Source organism: Colias croceus, chromosome 19 (genome assembly GCF_905220415.1).
Source record: "Colias croceus chromosome 19, ilColCroc2.1".
Classification (NCBI taxonomy): Eukaryota; Metazoa; Arthropoda; class Insecta; order Lepidoptera; family Pieridae; genus Colias; species Colias croceus.
In genome coordinates, this window is record NC_059555.1 from 6819042 (window position 1) to 6836950 (window position 17909).

A 17909-nucleotide genomic window follows, 5' to 3' on the forward strand; every position below is an offset into this window, starting at 1 on the left:
GAATCCTACTAATCCTATCCTATTAATATTATAAATGCGAAAGTTTGTGAGGATGGATGTGTATGTGTATGTTTGTTACTCTTTTACGCAAATACTACTGAACCGATTACAATGAAATTTAGCACACGTATAGGGGGTAACTTCTATTAACACATACGTATCCCGTAATCCGGTATCCCGGAAATCCCACGGGATCGGAATTGGTAGTTGGCAAAAACCTTACATTGTGTCAATTTCTTGAAAGTAGCTCTACCATGAGTTTACGCACACGATACTCGCTAGCGATCTGCGATTGTAGTAAAGGGTTTGTATAAAATTTCGTACAGCGCCCCTAGTGTGCCGTAGCGTAACTAAAAAGCCTACCAAGAAATGTATTTCAATTTGCAGGTAGTATTTAATTTTTAACTCGAAATATATTATGTTATTTAATTTAGTTTGTCCTTTTTGGTTATTATAATATATAATAACATTCATTAGCTACGTCTACATGTACATATGTTAGCTTATTATATTAGAATATTTTAAGTGTGTTTGTCTATATGGGTGTCAATGTAAATCCACTTTAATATTTAAAGACTAAAGGCATACAAATACACGCCGATTTTAAGAGTCACGCGATCTTTTAAAATCGGCATATACTTACATACATAAATAATTCCAACCACATAAACTGAGGTAAAATGTTTGTTATGGAAGTACCTACTTACACACGATAAAATAAATTATAATGTATTATTAAAACAACGGTTTGATGTTTAAATAATTTTATTTTTTATATTTCCTCAAATACACCATAAACAATTAAACATACTTATTATTTATTTTGACATACCTACATTCCGATTTCTATGTACAATCATAAGAAAAAAAGACGTGTGGCCATTCTAATATATATATAAATCTCGTGTCACAATGTTTGTCCTCAATGGACTCCTAAACCACTTAACCGATTATAATACAATTCGCACACCATGTGCAGTTCGATCCAACTTAAGAGATAGGATAGTTTAAAATTCAAATCGTTTTAGAGAAAGCGGGCGAAGCCGCGGGCGGTAAAATAGTTGAGTTATAATATGTACTAGTACATATTAACTCAATGCGTGTGGCACTCGGGACTGCCGCGGTAAAGCTATTGCATGCTATGCCTTCAAGCCACACCTCCGCCCGTCGGAGTGGGGAGCGTGAGGTTTTTTCGTTACGGAATTTCTCGATTCGGTCCCCGCGCTCAAGGCCCGCGATAGAAGCTATATGCAATAGCTTAAAACTTGATTCTTGCAATGGTGCTTTTTTGAAAAATACAAAATCGTAACATAGTCAAAACTGTACATTGAATGTTTAATTAAAAGAATGGCGTGCTCTACACTCGATATTGCAGCCAAAAATAGTTTTAAAAATGTGTTTGTATGAATGTAAGGGCTAATCTCAAAAAGTATTGCATGGAGTTACTAATTCAAATATGGTACAGAGATAGCTTAATTCATGAGAAGGGATATGGGATAAGTTTTAATCCGGAAATCTCACGGAAACGGGTACTATGCAGGATTTGGACTATGCGGACGGGAAAAATGCTTTTATGCAAATGCTAGCATCTATATTATCTGAAAATAATCTATCATTATTATTTTTCAGATAAACTATGACATCATACATAATCACGTTCTATTACCTATGTAATATGCTGCTAATAATAGTCACAGTAATTAATAGATTACATGTGGCAAACTTATGATTTTCTAAGGCCAGTAATTTTCAACCAAACCAACAAAATATATAATAAAATACCGGACAATTTTAAGGAACTACCAGTAAATCTTTTCAAAAATAAACTGACGAACTGGCTAATGGTAAAACAATTTTATGACATTGAAGAATTTATGACTTTGAAGTAGTGTAAACTGAATTGTGTGTGATAAGTGAAGTGTGTAGTGATATAATCGTGTAAATCGTAGTGCGTTCGCGTAATTGTGAAAATTGAATTGTGTGTACATTTAAATAATTAGACTAATTAACTTTCTTTTTTAATATTTGCACACCCAATCAATGGGTAGGATGTATTAGCCACATAACATTGTAATTAAAACATCTAGAATCTGTAACTACATTCTTGCAAATAAATATAATTTGAATTTGAATTTGAAATTTGAATTTGAACCAAATATAAAACCAATGCTTTATAACTCTTTATTTAGAAAATAATTTTTCATTAAGGTTGAAGCTGGATTAGTTAGTTGCTTATAAATATTATTAAACATTTATACATTTTATCAATGTTTTCATACAATTTGTTGTCATTATAACTAACAGACAGCCTAAACAGAACATATTACATAATATTATGACATGTTATAAATTTATAAAGAATATAAAAATTCGATCACGAGGCGGGACTCGAACCCGCATCCTTTCGCGCCATTCCGGGGCGGATACCTGACCTACAACCTGGTGTGTCCATTAGACACATAAAACTGAAAGAATATATAATAAATTCGATCACTCTGGCGGTTCACGAGTGGCCGAGTTGGTCAGGCATCCGCCCCGGAATGGCGCGAAAGGATGCGGGTTCGAGTCCCGCCTCGTGATCGATTTTTTTCTATTCTTTATAAATTTATATTTATAAAGCATTTGAATGCCATAAAACCAAAAATATCAATTTCAATTATGACATGTTGTTCTGAATATTCAGATAACATTCCAAAAACAAATATGAACTAATAAATACATACCATTTACATACAATTACCTTTACAAAAACTACTCAAACAATCATATAGTTTTGCTCAATATACAAATTGTCTTAGAAAATAATCATCAGTCACTACTCTATACAGTGTGAACTAGCCTTAATTAATTCTGTATGAGAATTAACCCTATATAAAACAAATAAATATCCCTTAATCTTCACCAGCTGGTACCGCGTCTTCCAATCTCTTTATATACTTCACTCTTAACTCAGTTACCGCATCGCCTTTTAGTTGGTCCTGGAAAACATAATGTAAAAGATTTAGATCACTATTATAAACCAAATAATGTGTAAATAAAAATATCGATCTATCATTTAAAATTACTTCAATCAATTTCAATACAAAAAAATTGGTTCTCTGTAAAGTCGGTTTACTGACACTAGTTGAACGTGACAACGATTGTGCTTCTTTGTTGCTCGTTCCGCGCTCTCGCTTGCACTTCAAGCCTTACATGGAACGCCTCAGAGCGAGGTAACGCCGCATGAGTCATGTTTTTTCGGGCGTGCAGCCGGCTCTATCGAATTATAAGACGTTGTCACATCAAAAAAAATTTTTTGGCCTTCAATGATTGTTGTATGATAAAAAAATGGTGAATTAATTATGAACAAGACTTACTCATATTTTATAGGTAAAATTTGTACTTTTGGTTGTAAATCAAATTGTCTCTCTTGTGTTTGAGACGCAGTAAGTTTGTGTTTGAATATGGCACATGTTTCCTAAACACATATTTTGTTATTCATTTTGAATACATGCTCTTAATGAACTAAAGAAAGTATTGTAAGTAGAATTTGTGCCTATATATAATTTTTAAACACAAACTATACATATTATAATATTATATCAATAAATACCTAATAAATACCCAGTGATAAATCAATTCATTTGCATAGAAAGTTCACAGTTCTATCTTGAACAACTTAATTATTATTCAGAATAACCAATAAAAACAATAACCCATACATACACCAGAGATTAACTCCGCCATGGCCGGTCCTAAGCCCGGGTGAGAAAGGAGGAAGGTTGGTTCTTGCGTATTCGACCTAGCAAACCGTAAAACCGTCAACGCCGAGTATCGGGCGGCGGTCAAATAACCCGAACACTCTGCCTACCGTCAGAGAGGGCTACCACAAGCCCAGAGGAGTAAATACCCTCTGAAAGAGTGGACTCGCCAACTTGCACTAGCCAGCACGGCGTTTCACGGCTAAAACCCCTCATGATTAATATGAATAAAGCCAATAAACCACGGCCCCCAGTTCCCAGCGGTCCTGTTAGGCCTGACTACGGCAGCGGTCGGGGATCCGACAGGACAGGGGGTGCTAAAAATCTCTGGACGGGATCCGGCTGCCATAAAAACACTCTAAATTTTGCTACGTTTAATGTGAGAAGTCTTCTTAAAAACGAACATCTTGTGGAACTTGAAAACAGCGTCCTGAACAAAATCAATTGGACAGTTATGGGTCTTTGCGAAACACGCCGACAGGGTGAAGGTCTCACAAGACTACCGTCTGGCCACCTTCTATACCACAAAGGAAATGAGAACTCGCAGGGTGGTGTTGGAATTTTAATTAATAAATCCTTTGCACATCTTCTTAAGAGCGTGACCCCCGTTTCATCTAGGGTAATTTACGCTATTTTTAACGTTAATAGTCGTCTAAAACTAAAAGTTGTGCAGGTGTACGCACCAACGAGCTCCTGCCCCGACTTGGTTGTCGATGAATTCTATGGTCACCTAGAAGACGCTCTTAACACTTCGCCTTGATACTATTGTTATGGGTGATTTTAATTCAAAGATTGGAGAAGGATCTACAATAAATGACGAATACATAGGAAGGCATGGGTTGGGTACCAGAAATAGTAGAGGTCAATTATTGGTAAACTTTCTAATTAAACATAAATTATATGCAATGAATACATTTTTCCAAAAAAAGAATAACCGGAAGTGGACCTGGGCTAGTCCAGATGGTACTACTAAAAATCAAATAGATTACATTCTAACAAACAAGAAATACGTAACAACTGACGTCAGTACTTTAAACTGCATTAACATGGGCAGTGACCACAGGATAGTTAGAGCCAAAATCCGTCTGAATACAAAGTCTGAACGCTCAAAACTCATACAAAGAAGAAATGTAAAATATAATTTAAATGCTATATCCGCCAATACCGACCAATTTCAACAGCGTGTTCAAGATCTGCTTAGAGAGCTTGGAGAGAAAAGTGTAGACGAAGACATTGACAACATAAATGATCATCTATCAAATGCACTTAAAACGGCTGCAATGGAGTTTAGCAAACCAAAAGCCGGCAAGAAATTTCATATATTATCAGTGACCACCCGAAACCTGATCGATCAAAGACGCACCCTACTCTCTAATCACTCAAGCGACATATCAGTATTTAACAAAACAGTCAAAAGAGCTATACGGCGGGATTGCAGAAATCATATCCACGACACTATAATGGATACTATTTCTAAGAACCGAGGCCCCAAAGTATTCAGAAAAAAGTTGTCAATTGGTAGCCAGCATATTTGTAGACTGAAGGCAGAAAATGGGAAAGAGACCAACGATCTAGAAAAGATTACGGAGATTGTTGAAAAATTCTATTCCAACCTATACACCTCATCATCACGACCTACTTCTATACCGGGAGACTGCAGAGCTAAATTAACGAGACACTACACGGAAGACTTACCTAAAGCAAATGAAATGTGATAAAGTGCCCGGTGAAGACAACATTCCAGTTGAACTGCTCAAAAAATCAGGCCCAGTATTTCTCAAAGAACTCCAACAACTTTACAATAGTGTGCTTATACAAGGGCGAGCTCCTGAAAGATGGAAAAATGCCATAGTCACATTATTGTACAAGAAAGGCGACAAGGCCAATCTTGCCAACTATAGGCCTATATCGATCCTTCTTCACATCTATAAAGTTTTTTACCAAACTACTGACAAATAGACTTGCTAGTAAACTTGACGCTGAACAACCAGTGGAGCAAGCGGGATTTAGACGAAATTTCTCAACAATTGATCACATATTTACCGTACGCCAGGTCATAGAAAAATGCGCAGAATACTGTCAGTCATTATGTGTAGCTTTTATTGATTATGAAAAGGCTTTCGACACCTTGGAACACTGGGCAGTATTCCATGCTCTACAACGCTGTCAAATTGACACGAGATATGTGGAAATTTTGAAAGAAATCTACCGCGGTGCTACTCTCCAAGTCAAACTTCATCAACTTACCCAACCTATCCCTATTCAGCGAGGCGTTCGACAGGGAGATACAATATCGCCAAAATTATTTACAGCGGCCTTAGAGGACGTATTTAGAACATTGGATTGGTCATCAACAGGTGCGAATATCAACGGAGAATTTTTATCTCACCTACGCTTTGCTGATGATATCATCCTATTTGCACACACACCCGATGCCTTACAAACGATGATCGAGCAATTGTATTGCGCTTCGCTTGCTGTTGGATTAAAAATGAATACACAAAAAACCCAATTCATGTGCAGAGAATACCCTAACTTGAACAGCTTAGCCGTTAGGGAACACACAATACAAAGAGTAACAACATACATATACCTAGGCCAAACCATACAACTGGAAGGGGATGGGCAGACAGATGAAATAGACAGAAGAATACAACTAGGTTGGGCGGCTTTCAGTAAACTTGCCGATATCCTTAAAAACCAGAAAATCCCACTATTTCTCAGGCGGCGAATGTTCGATCAATGCGTCACACCTTCGATCACATACGGTGCAGAAACGTGGACATTGACTAAAAAAGTTACTCACAAACTGCAAGTAGCTCAACGTTCAATGGAACGTGCCATGCTCGGAATCTCCCTTTTAGACCACATACCAAATAGAACTATCAGAAAACGTACAAAGGTTACTGATATTGTTCTCAAAGTATGCCAACTCAAGTGGAGATGGGCAGGCCACATGTGCCGAAGGAGCGACGGGCGTTGGGCGTTGAAAGTGGCGGAATGGAGACCATGGAATGGTAGACGTAAGCCAGGCAAACCGAAAGCACGGTGGTCCGACGATATTTCTAAAACAGCGGGTAAATCTTGGATGCGTCTGGCCAAAGACCGAAAAGAATGGAAAAAACATGAGGAGGCCTATACCCGACTATGGGTGAATTAAGGCTTGAAAGAAGAAGAAGAAGACACCAGAGATTACCGCATATACCAGGGTCAAATATTAGCATTTCAAAGCTAAAACATACCTGAATAAACCAGCACTGTACATCAAGCTGGACCATTTGCAATGCCCCCCGTATAGCTCCCGGTATCAGGCCGCAGTACTTCAGCCCATTGTTAGGCATCTCCACCCATTCGCTCAGGGGACACTGGTCCCAGACAAGGGAAAACTCGTCTCCGGCGCTACTCCAACTTGTGACGGTTGGCTGCATGTTCAGGTACAGTCTGCAATGTCGTTACATTAATGTTAACGTCACATAAACAATAATGTATACGTACAACCATTAGTTGTACGTATACATTATTGTTTTTTAGTATATTATAATAAATAGATAGCTTTTTCTTTTTTTTTTATTTAAACCAAGTATTATCAATTTAGCAATTAAAGACATTAAAACGGATTTGAAATTTCAATTATTCATATTAATCATAAGAAGATGTGATTTATACATTAAAATTATTACTAACCCCACATTTCGCACACTGAGCGTAGTCAGGGGAACAAAGAGAGACATTTCAGTTTTATTTCTTAATAGATAGCTGCACATTTTCTGTAGTAAATTGCTTTTTGACAAGACAACGTCTTATAATTCGAAAGAGCCGGCTGCACGCACGAAAAAACATGACTCATGCGGCGTTACCTCGCTCTGAGGCGTTCCGTAAGGCTTGAAGTGCAAGCGAGAGCGCGGTACGAGCGACAAAGAAGCACAATCGGCCTTAAGACGTTGTCACGTTCAACTATCGTCAGTAAAACCGACTTTACAGACAACCAATTTTTTTACTGTTTATGCAGTGCAAGAGAATTCATATGTTCTAAACTATATTTCATTGTCTGTTCTTGATAATTGAGTTTTTAATTAAAACTTTTCTTACTAAGTTATTGGTTAGAATATAATGAAGCAGTGTTATGGGCTTTAAAAATAGGAAACATTGAGTTGTAGACAATGAGCATAGTAAACGAATAAGCTTAAAGTTACTACATACCTAAATGCTTGCTGTATTTTATCTGCAGTCTCCCTCATCTCCAGGCATCTGTTTGAACCTGTCCGAGCTAAAAAATCTTCAATCAACCGCACGCCCATATTGTAACCAATTCTCTCTAGCTGTTTATTTACATCATCTGTATTATCGATTTCTTTCAACATTTGTGAAACTAGTGCACCGTATGTAAGTGTTAGTAACTCTGAATTCTGAAATAATACATTGAAAACAATTGATTTTGTAGAAAAGTTTGTCTGAGTATATCTAGGTAGTCGACGTCTCTACTTACGACTTTTTTCGCATCAAGCCTAGAAGTTTGCCGAGACATCTTTGAGTGAAATGCAATTTATCCTTTTCACTTGCTAAATTATCAGTTTATAAGAAATATTTTTGACTAAATGCTGTACCTACATAAGTTTTTGTATTAGTTAGTTTTTGACTCACAGTCAGTAGTCACACAGTTCACACTGCCCACAATTTTTAATGAACTATGAAGACGATTTAAAAAAATTGACAGTGACAGTTGACATAAAATTGTCAACGTTAAAAAACGTCTTAAAAAATTATTCAAATGCATTTTTACGCCAATTTATGATGGGTGTGACCTTTTATTGTTTTATTAAACTTATAATTGGTATTTTGAGTATTAAAATAACTGTTTGAAGTTGGTTTAATGCTCAAGGTTTGAACATATGAAATTATTTCTATTTGTATTTCACTTAGGTCGGCCTCATACATCAGTTTTCCTGATACGATTTCCTGATCCGTTTTCCGAATCCGGGCCTCTGAACGCAGTAAATTCATACAAAAATAATAATTAATGTCACACACATTCGATAACTTTCCGTACGGTTTTCCCTCCGTACGTTCTTTCCGAATGCAAGCCCATGCATTCGGAATTCCTGACGGAGAAAAACCAAAAATCTTTCTGGATAGGCTCGTAATATAGCTCTTTTTACATAATGTTGGCCCTCCGTTATTCTTTGTTGTGTTTAGTGGATGTAGCCAGTAACGACGACGCTTTTTCTTTTTCTGAGAAAGTAAAAATGCGATTGCAAGGAGGAAATCGTCGTCGAAATTCATGCTTCTTCCAAACGTGTGCTCTCCACTGAAGCTACTCCAAGACTAATCTCGGTATTCCGAACGGAAAAAAACGTATGTGTGTGGTAGTCGTACCGAATTTTTCAAGATCTTGAACCGTATCTACACGGTTTCCGAATCAGGAAAACTGATGTATGTGGCTGACCTTATTAAACAAAAAAAGCTTCTAATATAAACAAGCCATTTTACACACATTCTATAAATTTTTGGCAGTTTGGAACACGTTGGGAACACGGAAAATCAAATACATTCTATCATGGTTCCATGAAATATTATAAATACCTACTGTGTTAAATACTTAAATACCTAGTAGGTACCTAAATGGCAACACTCTTAGATAGGAAGGCCGAAGATTAGGTACTTTAAGATTGCGACTGAAGGACTTGTATCCATGGTTATGAATAAATTAATAAAAAAAAAGGAAGGCCGAAGGAATTCGGTTTGAAAAATATGCAAAAGGCGTTTGACTGTTTTGAAAATTTCATTTTTAAGTTTGTTATGGTTTTAAAATTTAAATTTTTATTAAATTCTCAAATAAATTTGTTGAAAATTAAATAAATAACGAGTTCTTCTTTTGTTTGTGTGAAATATGTGTTTCATTTTGCCATGAAAACTCATTATTTGAGATGGAGAAAGACGAAGAAAGAGGTGAATATTACGATGCATTACAAAAAAGTTCAGCTGTAAATAATCTAATTCTAGAATATTATAAAAAGTTTGGAAAGAAACGGGATTTGGAACAGTTCTTTTCGTTATCTACAGCACAAAACGAGATAAGGGATCCGAGTAGTTCATTTTGGAGGAAAATGAAGGCATTGAGTGATTCTTCTGACTCTGGAGAAAAAAAGAGTGAATCTTCAACAGAACTTTGTCGGATTTCTATAAAATGTTCAATCCCAGAGCCCTCTGGTTCACAAATACCGGTAAGTTTGTTAAATGTTACTTAAGATATAATTAATGTTGTTTACAAAAGTGAATTAGATATATAAACTATTCATACTTTAAAAGTGGGTCATGTCATAGTAATTTAATATGTAAACATATAATATAGTATAAAATGTTAATGAACTTTATTGTGTAGCATTTAGCTTTTTATGTCTTTTACTGCTATTGTAGAGAGAAACTGTGCAGATGGCAGAATCTGATTCACCACCAATCATAAATGAAGTACCTGAAGAAAGAATCTCTGATAATGATTCTGAAAACTCAGACGATGTTCATTCACTTAAATGTAAGTCAAACAAGTTTATTTAAACTCAATTTAGTGGTTATATGAATATGGATATATTGATCATTGAATTTATATATTATAAGTAATAAGTAATTTCTTTATGTTTTTAGCTAAAGATGGGACTCTAGATACATCTATGAATAAACCACATTCACCAACAAGTAGTGTCACATCACAACGTAAACTAGAGTGGGATTCATTGGCTGATGTGGGATATGGGAATGAGAGTGATAAGAAAACATCAGCGTCAAGTTTGAGCACATTAGAGCGACTGGCGCTACAGCAACAGTATTGTTTTAATGACACACAACATAGTAGTCATGTAGGGGTTCCCACAGCACATTCTACGCCTCTTGAACCAAGTGAAAGCAAATCAAAGGGCAGAAAAGATCTTATAAAGAAAACTACGAAAATACTCAACAAAGATGTTGATCATGTCCAATTAACTTTGCCTCAGATCCCAGAAACTAGTCAAGCCTTCAATTTAAATCTCACAAAACACATCACCTTCAATGTGGATAAAAAGGGTGAAGTTAATATTGAAAATGTGACTAAGAACATATCTAGTTCTCCTGAAAAGGTATCTGTTGAAACAGAAATGACACAAGAAGTAAAATTTGACAAAGAAATACAGACAACCTTGACAAAAGAGGATAAATGTAGTGGCTCAAATGATATTCCTACAAACACAATGCAAAAGTTCCCAGTGCATGTTAATATAAATACTTTGAAAAAGAGGAATAGAAGGAAGAAGTTGAGAAAAGTGAGAAGAAAACCTAAAGAGAAAAGGCAGGTTGTTGCTCATATAGAATCAAATCAAGTCCAAAAAAGTGGGGAACAAATATCAGCTGCAGAGAGTTTTGAATACATGCCTGGACATATTTATCACCAGAATCAAATTAATAATGACCACAACCAAAACAATGTTTCACAAGTTAGAAGTGACAACAAATCCAGCTTAGAATCTAGTGCTGGACACACCACTGACTCAAGCAAAGATAAAAATTCATTTGTTAGAGATTTAGAAAAAAGCATTGACTTGCTTAAAATTACTCTCAACAAAAAACATACTGATGAAGAACTCAAGAAAAAGCTCATTAAAGAAATTGTTCAAAGGCTTTTAAAAAGTAAATACAAAGATGACGAAAGTACGACAGATTTTCTTTCTGGATTGAGTTTTGATAGTAAAAAGCTAGACTTAGCAGGAAGCAATCACACCACAACAAGTACATCAGATCAAAATGACACTGGTGACAAGAAACTTCTGAAACCAAAGAAATCCATAATACGTACAGATAAATTCAATTCCAATGTTTTACCTTCTACATCACAAAGTACTCCTAATCTACCTTCAGTAATAAATAATGACATTCCTATAAATCCTGCCTCTGCAAAAGTACATGCAACATATAATACCGATTCAGATATATCTGAAAAATATACAAAAACATCATCTGAAGAGCTTTATCAAAAATATCTGAAGGCTTTACGCAGAGAACAGGCATATAAACAACATTTGAAAGAAAAAGAATTGCTTTTTAAACAAAAACTAGTTGGCTCTGATATGCGACTCAATACTTATAACCAATCTGATCAAAATGCTCAAAATAGAATAAAAGATTTAATGAAAGACTTGATTAGAAATAACTATGATGATGGGTCTGGTGATGCTAGTAGACTGGAAGGTGGAAGTAATACTCATTTACATATGAATGACATAAATCCAATAAGGAAGCATAGAAGTCATTCAGTTTTTACATTATCATCTGGTGCATCTGATAGTCAAAAGAAAAATATGAAATTAAAAAACAGAGACCCAGTAGAAGCTGCCACTGCTTCATGCAGTAAAAATGAAAAACATTATTGTTGTTGTCCATATCATACATCCCATGGTAAATTAGACGTAACAGATAGCTCAGTGCAAGTGAATATACAATGTTGTGATAAGATCCAAATGAAAGATAATGATCAATATAAAGAAAGTCCAAAATGTAGTCATCCACATATTTGCAAACCTGATTTGCCAAGTAAAAATAATCAACATACTTGTTTTTGTCTAGAAAGACATGCTCAAAATAAGCCTGATAATGCTTACAGATGTAGGTGTACACATTTCATAAACAGTGGTCTCAAAATTAAGAATAAAGATCCACAATCATATAATCAATCTTGCTTTAATATAGATTGTAGTAGAGATCACGACCCTGCTAGTTTAATACCAAATTATAATGTGAATAAAGCTAGTAATGAAAATCAACCTCATGAAAAGAAATGTATAAACACACAAGAAAGCTCTAGTTCAAAATCATCACAAACAAATTTGGATTTGGAGCGAATACTGCGTCGTAAGTCTAGCTCGAAAAGTGTTGCATCATCAATTTCTGACAATGTTCCTTCTTTAAAAGAAGATATATCACCAAAAAAACAAACAAATAAAATTATACATGAAGCTATCAGATGGACTCAAACTGAGATAAGTATTGATCCTAAAATCGCTGATCCATCTTTCTCTGATATTGTTATAATTGATAACAAAGATTGTGCAAAATTAATAAGCAAACAATGTAGAGAAATATCACCCTTGACTTCAGAGAATAGTATGAAAACTTATAACGAAGAAATGAATACTGCATCACATAGTAAAGATAAAAGTATAGATAAAGTCACGAGAAAATCTCCAAGAACAATTTCGGAAAATAAATCTTTAGCTGTTTTGAGACTAGATAAAGAAATTCAATCAGATGTAGACCTCAGTACTTTCAACAATGTTGGAAGTCAAGTAAATATGCCAAAGCTTAAAAATTTTACAATCCCAATTCAGGGAACAAATATGACATTAAAAGTAAGTTTGGGCAACTCTGAATCATCATCAACTGCGGAAATAGATACACCTGTATCAAACAAGTCAAATCAGGAATTTATAACCCATGAATCAAAAGAAACTGTTACTAATAAACCATTAACAGTAGACAATTCTACATCCTTACTAGAAGAATGTTCTAAAGGTGTACAATCAACCAATCTTGATGTATTCAAAGAACCTCTCAAGGAAACTACAGTTGTATATAATTACGAAACTTGTATGGATACTTGTAATAAAAATAATGCAGGAAAAGCTTGTCAAGTGGGTTGTATGGTTCAAGATAAGAAATTTAATACATATCCCAAAAGAGAACAAACTAATCCTCAAAAACCATTACTGCGTTCTAACACTGACACAGGAAAGATGGAAAAGGCTTCTCATGTATCATTTGATCCAATTGCAAATGACAATAGAGAAAGTCAAAACGTTTGTGACAATCTAGATATTGCTGCTAAAGCTGTTTCCACTGAAACTGAAGAAAAACAAACTAGCAGTACTGAACGATCTTCCAAAATAAGTAAGATTTGTTCAAGTTCTAAAGCTACTTCTGATAGTGATTCACAAACCACATGCTCTAAAAGTATTTCGAAAAGTTCAGGTGATAGTACGAATGAAAATCCTTCTAAAGACCCATTAATTGATCTGATTCAAGATATAACTAAAAGATACTCAAAAAGAGACATTGAAAAGAGTAAGAGAAGAAAGTGTTTCAAAGAATTAATAACAGTTCTAAATTACTTACTAGATACAGAAGATAGTAGAGATAATACTGACCAGGAAAATAAAGTCTCACAAGCATCAAATTGTGAGAATAAAAAAGTAAATGAGGAACAAATACCCCAAACACCACCAACAAAAACATATGTAGACAAAGGAATACAGCTTTCAAATAAAAAGACGAAAAAACCTCATACAGATTCCTCTGACCCAACTTCAACAGATTTGCCTACTACTTCCACTGACTCGGCTGCTTGCCAAGTCCTAAACAAAATAAAGAAAGAATGCGAAAAATACCATCAAAAGAAATGCAAGTCGCATACAAGTAGGAAATGTGAAGCATCAAGTAGTACATCGGTGAATTGCGATCAATGTAGACGCGTCCACCATTGCTATTGCAAAGGATATAAATGCCATAAAAGTAAAGTAAATGCTGAGAAAACTAAACGTAAATGCGTAGCATATAACTTGATACTACAAAGCGATAGCTTAGTCAGCGAAGAAACGACGTGCGATAATAATCCCCGCCAACTTCGCAATATTATAATTAAAGTACCAAAGCGAAAAACAGACAATGTTCCGTTCAGAGAAATGACTGCGAAATTCGAAAGGGAATTCCAAAGCAATATTCCGCAAAGTGCAAGAGTACATAGATCGAAGAGCCTTCCGAATGATAGTGAGATATCTAGTACTGATGAGATGTTAAGAAAAGCCCAAGCTTTAACAGTGAGGGAATATTTGGAAAGAAATCGACCGGACTTTGTTGAAAGGTGCTCAAAACGTCAGAATTGTCTTAAGATAGTTAATGAGAGTCGGTAAGTTTATTTTGATTTTTAGTTTCGAATACTCACCAATTTTTCTTACTTCAGGTCAAACGAAACGTCTCCTAGAATGAATATGATTGTTGTACACACTCCTAAATGCAATACTAATCCTCGTATGGAAAATTGTAATATGTACTGTGGAGGTAACTGTGTCTATTATATTTTGTTGTAGTAATTTGGAATAAAATTTAACAGAAGTTCCTTCTAGGTGCACCAATAAATTATTGTGCTAGTTGTGTAAATCACTGTAATAATGTACATTCTATTCAAAGTGAGGTAACAAGGATTGGTGAGTTTGCCTAAAGTTTTTATTAGTAGACACAGCATATTTTAATATGTAATACTAGCTGTGCCGCGCGGTTTCACCCGCGTGGCTCCGCTCCTGTTGGTCTTAGCGTGATAATATATAGCCTATATTACTCGTGGATAATGTAGCTTTCGAATGGTGAAAGAATTTTTAAAATCGGTCCAGTTGTTTATGAGCCTATTCATTACAATCAAACAAACAAAGTTTTCCTCTTTATAATATTAGTGTAGATAGTTAATTTTAATTAAGATATATTTTAGATATTAACAGCCTTACTTATAAAAACTGACTGATCTGTTGCTTAAACACCTCTCAGTTAAACAACTCTCAACTCCATAAACAATGATTAAAATAATCATACTTATAAACCTGTCTCAGCAGTCTCTCAACTAAGTAACGTCGATATATTTTTTTCTAGTAACATTATCGACATAAAACCCGCTATTCACGTAAAACTTGACTAAAAATGTACTTTTTGACAAATATGAATGGTAGTCTTTATTTTGTATGACATTTAACTGTTATATAAACTTTCAATTAAATAGTTATTTCTTTGTAATTTAATATAGGAATAGCAATTATTGTACAGCTGTGATTTATGTAAAATTATGTTTAATGTTTATCGTATTTGTACAGTGAAAAATCAAATAACTGCGAGAATGAGTATCAATTATTTATTATTCCTCCTTGCAAAAAAGCAGGGAAGAACTTATGAAGCAACAACAAGAGTTGCATGAAATTAGAATCCAACAGGAAAGGGAGACTCATGAAAAAAGGCTCTAAATACTTACTTTGGAAGAGGAATATTTTAAGAAAACAATAATAAATTTACAAAAATATGAAAATATTCATTTAATTATAAAAATAAGTTTCAATATGACTGTGTTTAAATTTTCCCTTGATTTTCGCATTCATCTTCTTATTCTTCTACATTATTAGGGACAGTTAGTAGGACAGGGATTTGTTAATTGATTTTCAATGCCTGTAGGATCTAGAAAGAAACAAAAAAAATAATTAAAATATAGATAGCATTTATGTATTGGCATTATTAAATATACTTTGTTTGCATAAGAAAGTAGTTTGCGTAAATACCTACCTTGATTTAAAATAGACTCATTAATTAGTATTGTTAAATTGTGCAAAACTGCACCAGCAATAATCGTGATCTTGATCACGTGGAGGAATCCCCACATCGTATCATTGAGAATGCGGAATCTTTGCTTCCACACCCCGAAGCAACGCTCGACAGTTATAGTAATTATTCCTCGTTCGCATGTGACTCAGATCGTATATGCTTCCCATCAGATCGTATATGCTTTCCAAAACTACGACCGGAATTCTTCTTCTTTCAGGTCCAGAGGATTCACGCTCTGTTTATAAACTTTTTTTTGACGCCTACGAATTCTAAAATCACGAAGCACCTGCACATCCTTCGTAAAATCCTTACTCAAACTATCAATATCCATTTTACCACAATTTTACTGCGAAGTGAATAAAAACACAAATATTATAACTCTTGGCAACTACAAAACGTCAAATGTTTGACAATATATCCGCCATGATGTCTCTCAAATAGATTTAAAACACGGTCAGACGTTGCTTAAATTTTGACATTATTTTAACAGTTGCTAAAACACTTCTCAACACTGAATTGGGTTTATAAGTGAAAAAAACGTTGATCAACAGCTAAGAGGGGCTCTTAAATTTGAGAGACGTTTATAAGTAAGGCTGTAAATGAAATAAACTGTACTTTCAATGACAATAATGTTTTTGTCGTATTTCTTTATATTTCAGAGCAAACGAAAGGGCGGCGAAACGCGAGCTGCTGTCAATGCAGGTGGCCCACCAACCAGAATTAAGGGAATTATCTGAATCAGAGTTACGTTTATTCGCCAAAGTGCTTAGCAAGGATCTTAGGACTAAGAAATGTACGTAAAAAATTTCATATTAATTATCTCAAATATTACCAATCCAATATTTCGTCAAATAAGATTTAAAAAAATGATTAATGTCAAATCATAGAAAAAAAAATCGAAATTTAACAAATTTGTATTTATTTTTATATTACCTAAACTTTCAGTGGCGCCGAAATTTATAAGTGAACGTGCTATGAAAAAACATTCAGAGAAAATCTACAAATCACTGCCAGAAGTCGTGCGAAAGAAAGAGGAGTTGAAAAAGGAGAGCATAAAGAAAACTAATTTATTACTAGCGAGTATATTTAAAAAGGTGAGTAATTCTCCTTATGGTTAATACTCAGTGATTGAGATCTGGAAATAAGCTAACTCGTATTTTGTATATACTTAATCCTTTTCTGTTTTCTGAATATTGTGTACAAATACTAGTTTGCATACAAGCTTAAACCGGCACATAATGTAACCAGATCAATAGCTCACCTATACGCATTTTCATTCAAATTTGATCGACAGTCTATCCTTTAAAGACTTATGATGCGACCTTCATCTTCAAAAAATTTTTGCATTTCTATATTTTCGTCAATTGACAATAATTGCAATACGAAGATGAACGGACGTACAAAAACGCATGACATGCGATTGACGCGACGTTGCCGCTCCGCTCAAGTAATCGTCATTAATATTGGACGAAAGCGTGCGCACGACGGGTGTTTTAATAGGCCTTAGTAGTAATATTCAAAGTTCGAAAATATTTTAGTTCTTTATAAATATAATTCATATTGATATTAATCAATGCAATCTTGTTTCAGAATTTACAGAAGAAGACCCTTCAAGGTGCTGTGAATTTATCGAACTATAGTACAATTATTAAAATTTGACATGAATTTATAAGCACTGTTTTAATGTTATTTGCACTAAGTATGTGTTTTATGAAATTGTTTTGTTGCAGACATGTTTTTAAAATAAATTTATTTTTGTAGCTACATATTTTGTTTTATTTCTTAGGTTTCAGG

General features: G+C 34.6%; 2 protein-coding genes and 1 non-coding gene across 4 annotated transcripts; 2 read left to right on the top strand and 1 right to left on the bottom strand.

The window, feature by feature from the left end:
• The first annotated feature begins 2503 nt into the window (after nucleotides 1-2503).
• Nucleotides 2504-2580, top strand: Trnap-cgg. Its single transcript is given in 2 exon segments — nucleotides 2504-2540; nucleotides 2545-2580. It is a non-coding gene; the product is annotated as a tRNA-Pro (tRNA).
• A 32-nt stretch (nucleotides 2581-2612) lies between these two features.
• LOC123700308 (trafficking protein particle complex subunit 3) lies at nucleotides 2613-8359 on the bottom strand. Its single transcript, XM_045647490.1, has 4 exons — nucleotides 8227-8359; nucleotides 7941-8146; nucleotides 6983-7181; nucleotides 2613-2978 (listed from the first exon to the last, which is right to left on the bottom strand). Exons 1-4 carry the CDS (start codon nucleotides 8263-8265, stop codon nucleotides 2892-2894), a joined length of 531 nt encoding a protein of 176 aa, XP_045503446.1. The 5' UTR covers nucleotides 8266-8359; the 3' UTR covers nucleotides 2613-2891.
• A 1094-nt stretch (nucleotides 8360-9453) lies between these two features.
• LOC123700177 lies at nucleotides 9454-17879 on the top strand. Of its 2 annotated transcripts, XM_045647314.1 has the most exons (7): nucleotides 9454-9686; nucleotides 9801-9961; nucleotides 10155-10269; nucleotides 10380-14664; nucleotides 16775-16908; nucleotides 17061-17209; nucleotides 17706-17879. In XM_045647314.1, exons 1-7 carry the CDS (start codon nucleotides 9665-9667, stop codon nucleotides 17772-17774), a joined length of 4935 nt encoding a protein of 1644 aa, XP_045503270.1. In that variant the 5' UTR covers nucleotides 9454-9664; the 3' UTR covers nucleotides 17775-17879. The 2 variants fall into 2 exon arrangements, with proteins under 2 accessions (XP_045503270.1, XP_045503269.1); XM_045647313.1 differs by having other exon boundaries at nucleotides 9454-9961.
• The last annotated feature ends 30 nt before the right edge of the window (nucleotides 17880-17909 follow it).